This window comes from Entelurus aequoreus, linkage group LG06 (assembly GCF_033978785.1).
Source record: "Entelurus aequoreus isolate RoL-2023_Sb linkage group LG06, RoL_Eaeq_v1.1, whole genome shotgun sequence".
Lineage (NCBI taxonomy): Eukaryota > Metazoa > Chordata > Actinopteri > Syngnathiformes > Syngnathidae > Entelurus > Entelurus aequoreus.
The window spans coordinates 3,605,466-3,621,909 of NC_084736.1; the positions used below are offsets into that span (position 1 = coordinate 3,605,466).

Sequence of the window (16,444 nt, forward strand, 5' to 3'; positions counted from 1 at the left end):
GGGTCTGGTGTCATTCCTGGGACTCTGGGTCTGGTGTCATTCCTGGGACTCTGGGTCTGCTGTCATTCCTGGGACTCTGGGTCTGCTGTCATTCCTGGGACTCTGGGTCTGCTGTCATTCCTGGGACTCTGGGTCTGCTGTCATTCCTGGGACTCTGGGTCTGGTGTCATTCCTGGGTCATGTCTTGCCACCGGTAGAGAAGCAGTGGTGTGGGCTCTGGTCACGGTGTGTCCCAATACCGGAGTCAGTGTGTGTACGTGATGCAGTACAGAACATGCTGTAGATGCTGAAGTTTTTTATTAAATGCACTTCTGTGTCCCAATGCTTGGAAAATAGGAAGGTGCATAAACCAAAATAGGAAGGTGCATAAACCAAAATAGGAAGGTGCATAAACAAAACATATTCTCCACAAGGTCCACGCATGTCCGACATGGCTGACTGTGGGAGGATTTGCCATCTGGATGCATTCCTTCACTTTTCCTTCATGTGTGTCCCTCTCAAGCGTGAGTTCCTCTTAGGTCTCTTTTTTATTTTATTTTTTAAACACCACATTTGTCTCGATGTCTCACAGATGGGTGCTGTCCTGGGTATCAAACCTGTGGCTCTCCGTGAGTCCCGTGCTGCACTTCCTGCCGCTGCCTTGATTGGGCACCAACGAGAGGGGGTCCGGTCTGATGAGGTACCTGCAGATTGGACACGGAGCGGTAAAAAGATTGCATCTCCTTCATTTCCTGCCCTTCACTCCTCAGTGGCGCCACAACCTCATGTACCATCTCATCTGATAAGCAGCTCCCAATAACGCACACTTCTGACTGAAAATGTTTATTCTCGTTTGGATGCGACGCAGTCATTTTACAGGACCAATAACCACAACCTCCACACGTGTAATTCGCAATGGCGCCACTAGAGGCCACTGTTGCCTTGGTACATTGGTACCATTTCTTTGTTTAAAAGAGCTCACTAAATCCCCTTCCGGTACTTTCCATCATGCATGCACACTCACACACGTTCTGTTTGATGATGGTTTCAACCCGTAAACAAGCCAGAAGGAGTGGAGTAAACAATTCCAACTGAAAGTGTGAACATTTAGTCTTCTCAGCCTGAAATTAAATTGCTTGTGAAATATTTTCCTGCATGCAATTTTATAGAATGTAATGTAATGGTTGGTAAGTAAATAGTAAAGAATGCTTTAAAAAAGCGTAGAAGTCAGGAAGATTTTTTTAAATTTTTTTTTACAATCCACAATGTTGTCAATAGCCACTAGGGGCAGAGCTGGGCGATACAGAAAACATCTTATCGACCCCCCCATGTCAGTATTACATAACACCTTTTTTGTTTCAATGTTTCATTGCTAATAAGGGAGATGTACGTAGCCCCTAAAGGGACATGGGGGAATTTTTTTTGTTTATAATTATTTTTATTTTTTTTAGACATGTATCTCGTGCGCACAAGAAACTTTCTCGTACGCACGAGATACATGTAAAAATTTTTTTTTTTAAATTAAAATTATATATATATATTTTTTTTTTAGACATGTATGTGCGCACGAGATACATGTTAAAAAAAATAAAAAATAAATAAAAAATATAAAAACATTTTTTTTTATAACTTTATAAAAAGTTTCTCGTGCGCACGAGATACATGTCTAAAAAAAAAAGGATAATTAAATTTTTTTTTTTCTTAGACTTGTATCTCGTGCGAACAAGAAACTTTCTCGTACGCACGAGATACATGTAAAAAATGTTTTTAAAAAATTAAAATTATATATATACATATTTTTTAGACATGTATGTGCGCACGAGATACATGTTAAAAAAATAAAAAATAAATAAAAAATATAAAAACATTTTTTTTATAACTTTATAAAAAGTTTCTCGTGCGCACGAGATACATGTCAAAAAAAAAAAAAGTATAATTAAAAAAATTTTTTTTTTAGACTTGTATCTCGTGCGAACAAGAAACTTTCTCGTACGCACGAGATACATGTAAATTTTTAAAAAAAAAAAATAAAATTATATATATATATATATATATTTTAGACATGTATGTGCGCACGAGATACATGTTAAAAAAAATAAAAAATAAATAAAAAATATAAAAACTTTTTTTTTTATAACTTTATAAAAAGTTTCTCGTGCGCACGAGATACATGTCTAAAAAAAAAAAAAAAGGATAATTAAAACATTTTTTTTCTTAGACTTGTATCTCGTGCGCACAAGAAACTTTCTCGTACGCACGAGATACATGTAAAAAAAATTTTTTTTAAATTAAAATTATATATATATATTTTTTAGACATGTATGTGCGCACAAGATACATGTTAAAAAAAAAAAATACAACAATTTTTTTTTTTATAACTATAAAAAGTTTCTCGTGCGCACGAGATACATGTCTAAAAAAAAAAAAAAGTATAATTAAAAAAAATTTTTTTTTAGACTTGTATCTCGTGCGAACAAGAAACTTTCTCGTACGCACGAGATACATGTAAAAAAAATGTTTTTTAAATTAAAATTATATATATATATATATATATATATATATATTTTAGACATACATGTTAAAAAAATTAAAAAATAAATAAAAAATATAAAAACCTTTTTTTTTATAACTTTATAAAAAGTTTCTCGTGCGCACGAGATACATGTCTAAAAAAAAAAAAAAAGTATAATTAAAAATAATTTTTTTTAGACTTGTATCTCGTGCGAACAAGAAACTTTCTCGTACGCACGAGATACATGTCTAAAAAAATAAAAAATAAAAAAAATTTTTTTCCCCCCCCCCATTTCCACTGAGGGCCGCACACGGAAAAATGTAAGCATGCGGGGGCCATTTTGATATTTTTCATTTTCAAACCATAACAAAATATATGGATTTTTTTTTTTTTCAACCTTTAGGGCTCCCGGGGACCATAAAGGGTCTCAGTCATTAAACTGTTAAAAATAAGTCCAATTATTATTATTATTTTTTATTTAACGCTTACAGTAAATCTCTATATCAACTTGAGGTTGATATAAAGTAAAAAAAAAAAAAAGGTTTTCTGTCAAAGACAACTTTGTTTTTTATAGTAAAACTGAAATATGCAGTATTTAGTAATTAGAGCCTTAAAAGATCAATAATGCAGGACACCATTGATTTTAATTATTTCATATTTTTGAGTAATCACAGTGAAAAGTTAAATAAAATCCTACTAAATATATTTGGGATCCAAAAGGTGCCCCACTCATAAAGTGATACATTTTTATTAGTTTTTTTTTACTTTTAACACTTAAATTACGAGATCAACTTCAGATATTTCTGTCGATTTTATGTTTGAACTATTATTTTGTTTGTTTTATGCTCTTTTGTCAAATAAAACGTTGATGTTTTTATATGGCAACCACACAATATATGCAATATTTTTTCCACATAAAACATTTTAAAGTGATATTTTTTAAGTAATAATTAGGGATGTCCGATAATGGCTTTTTGCCGATATCCGATATGCCGATATTGTCCAACTCTTTAATTACCGATACCGATATCAACCGATACCAATGTCAACCGATATATACAGTCGTGGAATTAACACATTATTATGCCTAATTTGGACAACCAGGTATGGTGAAGATAAGGTACTTTTTAAAAAAATGAATAAAATAAAATAAGATAAATAAATTAAAAACATTTTCTTGAATAAAAAAGAAAGTAAAACAATATAAAAACAGTTACATAGAAACTAGTAATTAATGAAAATTAGTAAAATTAACTGTTAAAGGTTAGTATTATTAGTGGACCAGCAGCACGCACAATCATGTGTGCTTACGGACTGTATCCCTTGCAGACTGTATTGATATATATTGATATATAATGTAGGAAGCAGAATATTAATAACAGAAAGAAACAACCCTTTTGTGTGAATGAGTGTAAATGGGGGAGGGAGGTTTTTTGGCTTGGTGCACTAATTGTAAGTGTATCTTGTGTTTTTTATGTGGATTTAATAAAAAAAAACCCAAAAAAACCCGATACTGATAATAAAAAAACCGATACCGATAATTTCTGATATTACATTTTAACGCATTTATCGGCCGATAATATCGGCAGACCGATATTATCGAACATCTCTAGTAATAATTCATTATAACATAGATTTTTAGTCTTTTTTTTTTTTTTAGCAATGGTAACTAACCCAACACTGGTGACCCCTCCCTTTAGAAGCAGCCTCAGCCATGTAACTAGGGAACTCCCAAACTGAATAAATAGAGGAACGCGTGGACTGTTCCTCAGAGAGTAGGGCGAGACTGTAACTGAGTGTGCAGCTCCATGCGTTCTCCTCATGAGCAAAATTGAACTCTCTCTGCCTGATTCCTTGCTTCTTGTTCTGCTTAATAGATAGTTCGGTGTTTAAACCTGACAAGTTAATCTAAAACCTCGGAGAAGACAGTATTTTATGAGGAAAAAAACCTCGTAATTGATTGGAGTGTGGTGTTGTGTTGTCTCCCGTTACCCCAGACACTTGCTTTACTCTCAACATAACGACTAAAAATTCGCTTTGCCCAACAATTTTTCCCAAGCTCAAGTCGTCACACTTTGAAAACCCCGTTTGGTCTAAAACAAAATTACTTTGAGGATAAAACAGCGCCCTCTGCTGGGCTCCAGCATGTGCTAGTGTGTGTGTGGTGTGTACTCACACAACATCGTGCAGCTCCAGCCTGATGTCTGGAGAAGGGTTGATAAGGATGTAAGACAGTCTGTTGCCTTGGTCCGTCATTCCGTCTGGAACAGGAAGAAAGAGCAGGACATGAAGTGGACAGATAGAGGCCATGGTCATGTACCCCGGACTTACTGAATCCAGTGGAAGAGAGGCCCAAATGCTTCATCCTGGTTCTCACCAGGGCATTCAGTTCCTGCCTCTCTGAGCGCCGGAACAGGGTCAGTCTCTGCTGGCTGATCCTCTCGGCGGCGCTGCCTGCGCCTCCCTTGGCCCCGCCGGAGCTGCGGCCGCCCTTCCTACTCAGCCGCCGCGCCCACTGCATGCTCTTCCTCCGAAGCAGCGGGTGGTCCGAAGAGTGGGACGAGGTGGAGATGGGCTCCGAGGAGGTGGAGTTTCGGTGAGCGCCGCTTCGAGACAGCAGGGGCTCTCGAGGTTCCCGGGTGTCCTCGTAGTCTTCCACTGTGATGGATACCTGGGACTGACGTGTGTCCACATACAAATGTATACTCTTATAACTAATCTATCTGTGGCAGCATAGGAGGAAGTGAAGTACAATTTCACTTTTGCATCTCATTGCACATAACTGTGTTGTGTTCAAAGACCCCCCATAAAGTTAGAAACAAAGGTGTAACTATGTTTTAAAGGGGAGCAGCACTTTTTTGGAGTTTGTGGAACACTCTCCCTGACCACCTGAGGGCACCACAGACTGTGGATGCTTTTAAAAAAGCCTTAAAAACCCTTCTTTTTAAAAAAGCCTTTTTTTTTTTTTTTAGATATATGCATACTAGTTTTAGCTATTTGGCCGTTCTAGTTTTTATTTGTATATTTTTTATTACCTTTTTATTTTAATTTCTTGTAATACACTGTAGCACTTTGAGGTTGTTTACTCAATGTAAAGTGCTTTTTACAAATACAATCTATTATTATTATTATTATGACATTTTAATGCATTCAAACTCGAGATGTAAATAATGTAAATAATTCATTGTGATTATCTTGTGTGATGACTGTATTATGATGATAGTATATATGATAGTATATATCTGTATCATGAATCAATTTAAGTGGACCCCGACTTAAACAAGTTGAAAAACTTATTGGGGTGTTACCATTTAGTGGTCAATTGTACGGAATATGTACTTCACTGTGCAACCTACTAATAAAAGTCTCAATCAATCAATCAATCAATCATTTATTACGCCCATAAAACCCAATAAAAAAGCATCCAAAAAGCGCCAACAATACTCCATTTACATTTACGCGCCCGGGAAGATATTATTATTATGAGTGCTAACGCAGACAAACCATTTATAGCGGCGCCGTGATCACCAGCGTGTGTGCCAATGTTTACATCATTGATTGATTGATTGAGACTTTTATTAGTAGACTGCACAGTACAGTACATATTCCGTACAATTGACCACTAAATGGTAACACCCCAATAAGTTTTTCAACTTGTTGAAGTCGGGGTCCACGTTAATCAATTCATGGTAGTGAATCATCGAGTGGTAAGCTGCTTTTTCGCTTCCTTTGCTCGTAAAAGTTGATTGTAGATCATACATCATGCCTCTCACCCGGATGGTAGAACGACAAGGACGTATCCCGACAAGTTAGACACTTTGACAGCCAATTTAGACCCGGAAATGGCGAGAACGACACGAAAACACGCTTGGTTCCACCCTTTTTCTTCGCGAGGATTATGAGTAGGGATGTCCGATAATGGCTTTTTGCCGATATCCGATATTCCGATATTGTCCAACTCTTTAATTACCGGTACCGATATAAACCGATACCGATATCAACCGATATATACAGTCGTGGAATTAACCCATTATTATGTCTAATTTGGACAACCAGGTATGGTGAAGATAAGGTACTTTTTTAAAAAAAATTATAAAATAAAATAAGATAAATAAATTAAAAACATTTTCTTGAATAAAAAAGAAAGTAAAACAATATAAAAACAGTTACATAGAAACTAGTAATTAATGAAAATGAGTAAAATTAACTGTTAAAGGTTAGTACTATTAGTGGAGCAGCAGCACGCACAATCATGTGTGCTTACGGACTGTACCCCTTGCAGACTGTATTGATATATATTGATATATAATGTAGGAAGCAGAATAGTAATAACAGAAAGAAACAACCCTTTTGTGTGAATGAGGAGGGAGGTTTTTTGGGTTGGTGCATTAATTGTAAGTGTATCTTGTGTTTTTTATGTTGATTTAATTAAAAAAAACAAAACAAAACAAAACAAAAAAAACCCGATACAGATAATAAAAAAACCGATACAGATAATTTCCGATATTACATTTTAACGCATTTATCGGCCGATAATATCGGCAGGCCGATATTATCGGACATCCCTAATTATGAGTCATTTTTTTAAAACGGGAAAATCACAAGATTTTATTAGTCGGGATGCTAATGACAGCAGACATTGCACAGTAGGTGATGTTTTATTATGTTTGTTGGCTCTCATGAAGTCTGCAGTGAGTAATAATCAGTGATGTCGTTGAAAAAAAAAAGCAAACGCTGTGATGTTTGAAAGGAATGTGCCGCGTATGCTTCAAATGATCAAAATACGTAAATATTTAATGTTATCATAAATGTTACTACATTACATATATATCATATTTATTATACGTATATATTTAATGTTATTTTAAATATTTATACTTCAATAATAAATATGGCAGTGCCATGTTGGCATTTTTTTCCATAACTTGAGTGGATTTATTTTGGAAAACCTTGTTACATTGTTTAATGCATCCAGCGGGGCATCGTATCGCTTGATATCGGAATCGGTAATTAAGAGTTGGACAATATCGGAATATCGGATACCGACAAAAAAGCCATTATCGGACATCTCTAGTATATATATATATATATATATATATATATATATATATATATATATATATATATACATATATATATATATATATATATATATATATATATATATATATATATATATATATATATATATATATATATATATATATATATATATATTCGGGCTGCAACAACTAATCGATTAAATCGATTAAAATTGATTATAAAAATAGTTGGCGATTAATTTAGTCATCGATTTGTTGGATCTATGCTATGCGCATGCGCAGAAGCAATTTATAAATTTTTTATTTTTTAATTTTTTTTAATAAACCTTTATTTATAAACTGCAACATGTACAAACAGCTGAGAAACAATAATCAAAATAAGTATGGTGCCAGTATGCTGTTTTTTTTCAATAAAATACTGGAAAGGATAGAAATGTAGTTTGTCTCTTTTATCCGATTACTAATCGATTAATCGAAGTAATAATCGACAGATTAATCAATTATCAAATATATATATATATATATATGTATATGTATATATATATATATATATATGTGTGTGTATATATATATATATATATATACACACACATATATATATATATATATATATATATATATATATACACACACACGCACACATATATATATATATATATATATATATATATATATATATATATATATTACACACACACACACACACACACACACACACACACACACACACACACACACATATATATATATATATATATATATATTAGGGCTGCAACTAACGATTAATTTGATAATCGATTAATCTGTCGATTATTACTTCGATTAATTGATTAATAATCGGATAAGAGAGACAGACTACATTTATATCCTATCCGGTATTTTATTGGAAAAAAAACAGCATACTGGCACCATACTTATTTTGATTATTGTTTCTCAGCTGTTTGTAAATGTTGCAGTTTATAAATAAAGGTTTAGTAAAAAAAATAAAAAATATATATATTAAAAAAAACAAACAAAACAAAAAAAACTCTGCGCATGCGCATAGCATAGATCCAACGAATCGATGACTAAATTAATCGGCAACTATTTTAATAATCGATTTTAATCGATTTAATCGATTAGTTGTTGCAGCCCTAATATATATATATATATATATATATATATATATATATATATATATATATATATATATATATATATATATATATATATATACACACACACATTAGGTGGAATCTTTACATGACATGTAACACAAGAAAGAAAGAACATCAGAATGAATGCGAAAAAGAAACAACCGGAAGGTTTACAAGAAGCCTAAAGTAAAAATCTGAAAAGAAAATCTTAAAATCAGCCATATCAGATCATTTCAAAATAAATAACCACATCATGGACCGGGACAACGGCAAAATCATCGGCACAGAAAGTAACAAATTCAAACGATTAAGGCTTAAGGAGGCGATCGAACTAAGGAAGTGTGGGGGGGTTCAACTTAACCAGGTAGACTTGACAGGTCTGCCTGCTTGGCCACGCCTATAAGAACAGCTGATAGGCGACACGTCACAGTGGTCAGGTGACCCTTCTGAAGAAGACTGCAGTCCAAACATTTGAGGTAAATATTCCATCCACCAGAAAATATGGTGTGATTACAAGAACATTTGAAGAAGGGAGCGTTTACAACTGACCTCTGAAACAGGAAGCTTGTGGGCTTCTGTTCTGTAGATACCGATTGGAATGTCCCCTGTGGAGGAGCACAGCTTCTGGTACAGCCTGCCATAAGTCCGTATCCACAAGTCTTCCTCGGTGATTTTCATCTAGAAGACAAACATCGCACAAGTCACGGACTCATCTTTCTCACGCACAAGACTGAATTCAAAGTTGCCGTTTCTCTTACAGCACAAAGGAACCCTGAACCCGGCATGGAGTCCAGACCCAGGAGCAGCCTGGTAATGGAGATCATGTAGTCCTTGACAAACGACTGTAAACGGATGAGAATTGACCGCTCGCCCCGGCAAGGTGCAACATTGCTTTTAAATGTGCTACCTGGTAAAGGAGCGTGTCCAGCATGCTGACACTGAACACTTTGCCTGCAGCGAATGGCAGGCGGAACATGAACACAAGGTTGGATCCTCTTTCCCTTTCCTTCTGCAGGGAACACAACACACGCACACTCACACTATTTCTGTTGGACGACGCAGCAAAAACATTATTAGGAATTAGGAATGCACAGACATCAAGAGACGACTACACGCACACAAATATACAGTGGTGGTCAAAAGTGGACATACACTTGTAAAGCAGTGGTCCCCAACCTTTTTGTAGCTGCGGACCGGTCAACGCTTGAAAATTTGTCCCACGGACCGGTGAGTAGTGTGGGGGTGGGGGTGTATTTAAAAAAAAAATTAAAAAAAAAAAAAGTTTTTTTTTTTTTTTTTTACATAAATAAATACAATCATGTGTGCTTACGGACTGTATCCCTGCAGACTGTATTGATATATATTGATATATAATGTGTATATTGTGTTTTTAATGTTGATTTCATTAAAAAATAAAAAAAATAAAAAAATTTTTTTTTTTTAAATTTCTTGTGCGGCCCGGTACCAATCGGTCCGCCGCGGCCCAGTGGTTGGGGACCACTGTTGTAAAGAACATCCTGTCATGGCTGTCTTGACTTTACAATCATTTTTACTAGAGATGTCCGATAATATCGGCCTGCCGATATTATCGGCCGATATATGCGTTAAAATGTAATATCGGAAATTATCGGTATCGTTTTTTTTATTATCGGTATGGTTTTTTTATTTATTTTTTAAAATTAAATCAACATAAAAAACACAAGATACACTTACAATTAGTGCACCAAGCCAAAAAACCTCCCTCCCCCATTTACACTCATTCACACAAAAGGGTTGTTTCTTTCTGTTATTAATATTCTGCTTCCTACATTATATACCGGTATCAATATATATCAATACAGTCTGCAAGGGATACAGTCCGTAAGCACACATGATTGTGCGTGCTGCTGCTCCACTAATAATACTAACCTTTAACACTTAATTTTACTCATTTTCATTCATTACTAGTTTCTATGTAACTGTTTTTATATTGTTGTACTTTCTTTTTTATTCAAGAAATTTTTTTTAATTTATTTATCTTATTTTACTAATTTTAAAAAAAAAGTACCTTATCTTCACCATTGTCTAAATTAGGCATAATAATGTGTTAATTCCACGACTGCATATATCGGTTGATATCGGTATCGGTAATTAAAGAGTTGGACAATATCGGAATATCGGATATCGGCAAAAAGAAAGTTTTTAGTATAAGTTTGCTGGTTTCAAGAAATGTAATGCTGAGTGCATATCATTATGTCAAGATAATGGCACTAGCATTTACTTCATTTAAGAATATTTTTCAACATATTGAGCAAAAAGGTCTCTTGTTTTTTTCTACCAAGAAAAGTGCACTTGTTATTAGTGAGAATATACTTATTTTAAGGTATTTTTGGGTTCATTGAAGTTAGCTAATTTGACTTGTTTTGGAAAGTCTTGACAAGCCAAATTTTCTTGTTCTATTGGCAGATAATTTTGCTTAGTTCAAATAAAATACCCCTCATTTTTGTATTTCCTTGTTTTTGAACACTGACTTTTTGCAGTGTACAACTCTTATTTTGTTGTGATGTAGTGATTGGAGCACATACTTGTTGCTCACAAAAAACATTCATGAGGTTTGCTTCTTTTATGAATTTATTATGGCTCTACTGAAAATGTGAGGGTCAAAAGTATACATACAGCAACATACATGATCAATTTTGGTGATGTAGAAAAGTTACAATCCAATCAAATGAGCTTCATGGCTCTTAACTAGAGATGATGTTCGAAACCGGTTCTCCCGATTGTTCGATAAGAAAACAACCGATTCCATGGATTCGAATCCCTTTTGGAGAAACGGTTCCCGTTATGGAAGCCACTATAGTGAAGAAAAAGATCTGGTTCTTTATTCGAATCCCTGGTAACAAATCCCGTGTCACAGGAAATGCCCTGTGACACATCACAGGAAATGACGTAGCTCAGTCATTCGGCGGCAGATACAGAAGCAGCAACAACAATGGACCGGAAAATACGCTCCAAAGCACGGCTACACTTTAAGAAATTCGAGGAGGAAACTGCTATCTGCAATTATTGCCAGGCTTTGCTTTCCTGTAAGGGGAGCGGTACAACAAACATGATGAAACATGTTCAGGCCGTACATAACCTGAAGGTTAGAGAAACGTGTCGCGGCTTCGACACGTGGAGAAGCAGTGACAGAGATGACGAAGCACGCCCCTCTTCCTCTGCTTCAACCTGCAGTCCCAGTGATAGTGGCAGTGAGTAACTAACGTTAACTGTTGCCGGTTAATTTCCAAATCTGCTCACTTGTAGCCTTTAGGCTAAAATAACGTTACCTCTTATGTCAATCCAGGACTGCAGTAATGTTAGCTAGACTAACGTTACCTAAGCATAGTCAGTGGCTAACGGTAACGTTAAAGTTAACCTTTTTGTATGTGTCTAAAAACGTTAACAATATCTTGTAGCCTAAACCAGTGGTCCCCAACCACCGGGCCGTGGCCGATTGGTACCGGGCCGCGGACCGATTGGTACCAGAAAAAAAAAAAAAAAAAAAAAAAAAAGTTTTTTATTTTTATTAAATCAACATAGAAAAACACATTTTATACATTATATATCAATGTAGATCAATACAATCTGCAGGGATACAGTCCGTAAGCACACATGATTGTATTTCTTTATAAAAAAAAATAATTAAAAAAAATAAATAAATTATTAAATCAACATAGAAAAACACATTTTATATCAATATAGATCAATACAATCTGCATGGATACAGTCCGTAAGCACACATGATTGTATTTCTTTATAAAAATAAAAATAAAATAAATAAAAAAATAAATCCCCCCCCGGTCCGCGGGACAAATTTTCAAGCGTTGACCGGTCCGCAGCTACAAAAAGGTTGGGCACCACTGGCCTAAACTACTCCAGAGTTTGCAGGTCTGTCTAATAAACTAATGCTTGCAAGATGTGAATTAAGATAATGTTAACGTTATCCTATTTCAGGTATTGTGTTTTTTTCCATATACAACAACCTATCTGGATTCCATAAGAGAATCGATAAGGAATCGGTTCGATAAGAGGATTCGATAATGGCATCGAAATCGATAATTTCTTAACAAACATCATCCCTACTCTTAAAAGCCTACTGAAATGATTTTTTTAAATTTAAACGGGGATAGCAGATCCATTCTATGTGTCATACTTGATCATTTCGCGATATTGCCATATTTTTGCTGAAAGGATTTAGTAGAGAAAATCGACGATAAAGTTCGCAACTTTTGCTCGCTGATAAAAAAAAGCCTTGCCTGTAGCGGAAGTAGCGTGACGTCACAGGAGCTAGTATTCCTCACAATTCCCCGTTGTTTACAATGGAGCGAGAGAGATTCGGACCGAGAATGTGATGATTACCCCATTAATTTGAGCGAGGATGAAAGATTCGTAGATGAGGAACGTTACAGTGAAGGACTTGAGAGGCAGCGATGGACGTATCTTTTTTCGCTCTGACCGTAACTTAGGTACAAGCTGGCTCATTGGATTCCACACTCTCCTTTTTCTATTGTAGATCACAGATTTGTATTTTAAACCACCTGGGATACTATATCCTCTTGAAAATGAGAGTCGAGAACGCGAAATGGACATTCAGTGCCTTTTATCTCCCCGACAATACATCTGCGAAATGCTTTAGCTACGAGCTAACGTGATAGCATCGTGCTTTAACTGCATATAGAAACAAAAAAAATAAACCCCTGACTGGAAGGATAGATAGAAAATCAACAATACTATTAAACCGTGGACATGTAAATACACGGTTAATGCTTTCCAGGCTGGTGAAGGTTAACAATGCTGTGCTAACGACGCCATTGAAGCTAACTTAGCAACCGGACCGCACAGAGCTATGCTAAAAACATTAGCTCTCCACCTACGCCAGCCAGCCCTCATCTGCTCATCAACACCCGTGCTCACCTGCCTTCCAGCGATCGGCAGAAGGACGAAGGACTTCACCCGATGCGTTTGGCGGCCCGGAGACGTAGGAAGTCAAGGTGAGGTCGGCGGCTAGCGCGGCTAGCGCTCCAACAAAGTCCTCCTGGTTGGTTAATACTTGTGTATGTTTTTATTGTCATAATTTTATTGCATGATTTTTGTATCCCTTTAATTTAGGTAGCCAGGGACTGCAGATGGAAATGAGCTATTTAGCTATAATCTGGTACAGAACATATCTGTCTTTGAGCTTAATGTTTCTGTACATTGTCCCTTCAAATAAAGACTAAACTAAACAAAGTCCTCCTGGTTGTGTTGCTGTAGTCCGCTGCTAATACACTAATCCCACCTACAACTGTCTTCTTTGCAGCCTTCATTGTTCATTAAACAAATTGCAAAAGATGTCCAGAATACTGTGGAATTATGAAATGAAAACAGAGCTTTTTGTATAGGATTCTACGGGGTACCATAACTTCCGTTATACTGACTTCGTCACGCGCATACGTCATCATACCGCGACGTTTCAGCCGGATATTTCCCGGGAAATTTTAAACGTCACTTTATAAGTTAACCCGGCCGTATTGGCATGTGTTGCAATGTTAAGATTTCATCATTGATATATAAACTATCAGACTGCGTGGTCGCTAGTAGTGGCTTTCAGTAGGCCTTTAACATCATGTGAGGGATTATGATTGACGACACCTGTTGACTTCTCCGAGCACATCTAAATAGGACTCATGTGATGCGGTCATTAGACTCGCTTACAAACGCCACGATGGGAAAGTCAAAGGAACTCAGCACAGATCAGAAAAAAACAAATCTTTGAAGTCACTTGGAGCCATTTCAAAGCAGCTTAAGGTCCCAAGAGCAACTGTGCAGAAAAAAGTGTTCGTAAGTATAAAGTGCATGGCACAGTTTTGTCACTGCCACAATCAGGAAGAAAACGCAAGCTATCAATTGCTGCTGAGAGAAAATTGGTCAGGATGATCAAGAGTCAACCGAGAACCACCAATAAAGCAGGTCTGCAATGAATTGGAAGCTGCTGGAACACAGGTGTCAGTGTCCAGAACCATCGCCATGGACTGAGAGGCTACCATGCAAGAAGGAAGCCCTTGCTCCAGAAGCCACACCTTAAGGCTCGTCTAAAGTTTCATGCTGATCACATGGACAAAGATAAGACCTTCTGGAGGACAGTTCTGTGGTCAGATGAAACAAGTATTGAGCTGTTTGGCCACAATACCCAGCAATATGTTTGGAGGTGAAAAGGTGAGGCTTTTAATCCCAGGAACACCATTCCTACCGTCAAACATGGTAGTGGTAGTATTATGCTCTGGGCCTGTTTTGCTGCCAATGGAACTGCTGCTTTACAGAGAGTAAATGGGACAATGAAAAAGGAGGATTAGCTCCAAATTCTTCAGGACAAGCTAAAATCATCAGCCCGGAGGTTGGGTCTTGGGCGCAGTTGGGTGTTCCAACAGGACGATGACCCCAAACACACCTCAAAAGTGGTAAAGGAATGGCTAAATCAGGCTAGAATGAAGGTTTCAGAATGGCCTTTCCAAAGTCCTGACTTAAATGTGTGGACAATGCTGAAGAAAGAAAAGTCATATGTCCACTGATGTTAAAAAACTCTACACTTGAAATCTATTTTACGTTTTTCCCAACGACTTTTATGACCTTTGTTTTTTGTGAATTGATCTTAAGCCCAAGAAATGCAGCAGTTCTTTGTAGTTTTTGTGATTTGGCCTGCATCTAATATATGATAAATACATAGAGCAATATTGCCCCCTTTTGGAACTGTGCCGTCACAACTCCCTCCTCCAAACCATAACAGTCCTGACTTAAACGTGTGGACAATGCTGAAGAAACAAGTCCATGTCAGAAAACCAACACATTTGCACCAATTTTGTCAAGAGGAGTGGTCAAAAATTCAAGCAGAAGCTTGTGGATGGCTACCAAAAGCACCTTATTGCATACTTTTGACCCAGCACATTTGCTCACATTTTCAGTAGAGCCATAATAAATTCAGAAAAGAAGCAAACTTCATGAATGTTTTTTGTGAGCAACAAGTATGTGCTCCAATCACTACATCACAAAAATATAAGACTTGTATTGGAAACTGAAGACAGCCATGACATGATGTTCTTTACAAGTGTATGTACACTTCTGACCAGGACTGTATGCAGGTGAACCGAGGTCACGTTTACCTTTTCCAGCTTGGACAGAGCTTGCGAGTAGTGGTCTTTGACTTTGAACTGCATGAAGCGCATGTTGGCGGGGTGTGTGAGCTCAGTGATAATACTCAGAGCTGGAAACAGTCTGGATGCGCACACACCACAAAAGGTCAGGAAAACAATCATAGACTTTGAGACTTTATGGGCGAGGCAGACCTGAAAAGGGTCTGGACGTTGACGATGGTCTTTGCGTCGGCCATGTAGTCCTCCTCCGCGATCATGGAGCTCTCCTTGTCAACCACCACCATGGTGTCGGCGAAGGTCACGCCACACCGCAACAGACTGTCCAAACTACGGGGAGTGCAGAGGTCAGTGTCAGGTGAAGTGATGAAGATGAAGATGAGGGTCAGCATCATCGTGTGCGGTCTTCATGTCTTACTCACCGGGCGGGACACTTCCTGCCACTTAATGACACCATTTGGCACCAAAGACATTCACACGGGTGTCCCTTGGCAAGTTGACCTGCAATAAGGCGCTTTTGGTGGCCATCCACAAGCTTCTGCTTGACCACTAAATTGCTGCAGTTCAGCTAAATGTGTTGCTTTTCTGACATGGACTTGTTTCTTCAGCATTGTCCACACCTTTAAGTCA

At 36.8% G+C, this 16,444-nt stretch overlaps 1 protein-coding gene across 2 annotated transcripts in view; it reads right to left on the reverse strand.

Annotated features, from left to right (window-relative positions):
• Positions 1 to 220: 220 nt before the first annotated feature.
• The window catches only part of kcnt2b (potassium sodium-activated channel subfamily T member 2b), a 177,175-nt gene continuing 160,951 nt past the window's right edge, over positions 221 to 16,444 (reverse strand). Inside the window, exons 23-30 of one of the 2 annotated variants that reach the window (XM_062049865.1) lie at positions 16,010 to 16,144; positions 15,827 to 15,938; positions 9,577 to 9,675; positions 9,428 to 9,511; positions 9,219 to 9,347; positions 4,823 to 5,168; positions 4,668 to 4,752; positions 221 to 683 (exon numbers count right to left, since the gene is read on the reverse strand). In XM_062049865.1, coding sequence (XP_061905849.1) covers positions 566 to 683; positions 4,668 to 4,752; positions 4,823 to 5,168; positions 9,219 to 9,347; positions 9,428 to 9,511; positions 9,577 to 9,675; positions 15,827 to 15,938; positions 16,010 to 16,144 — 1,108 coding nt within the window. In that variant the 3' untranslated portion in view covers positions 221 to 565. Of the gene's footprint in view, positions 684 to 4,667; positions 4,753 to 4,822; positions 5,169 to 9,218; positions 9,348 to 9,427; positions 9,512 to 9,576; positions 9,679 to 15,826; positions 15,939 to 16,009; positions 16,145 to 16,444 lie in introns of both variants that reach the window. The other variant, XM_062049864.1, reaches the window with a different exon arrangement.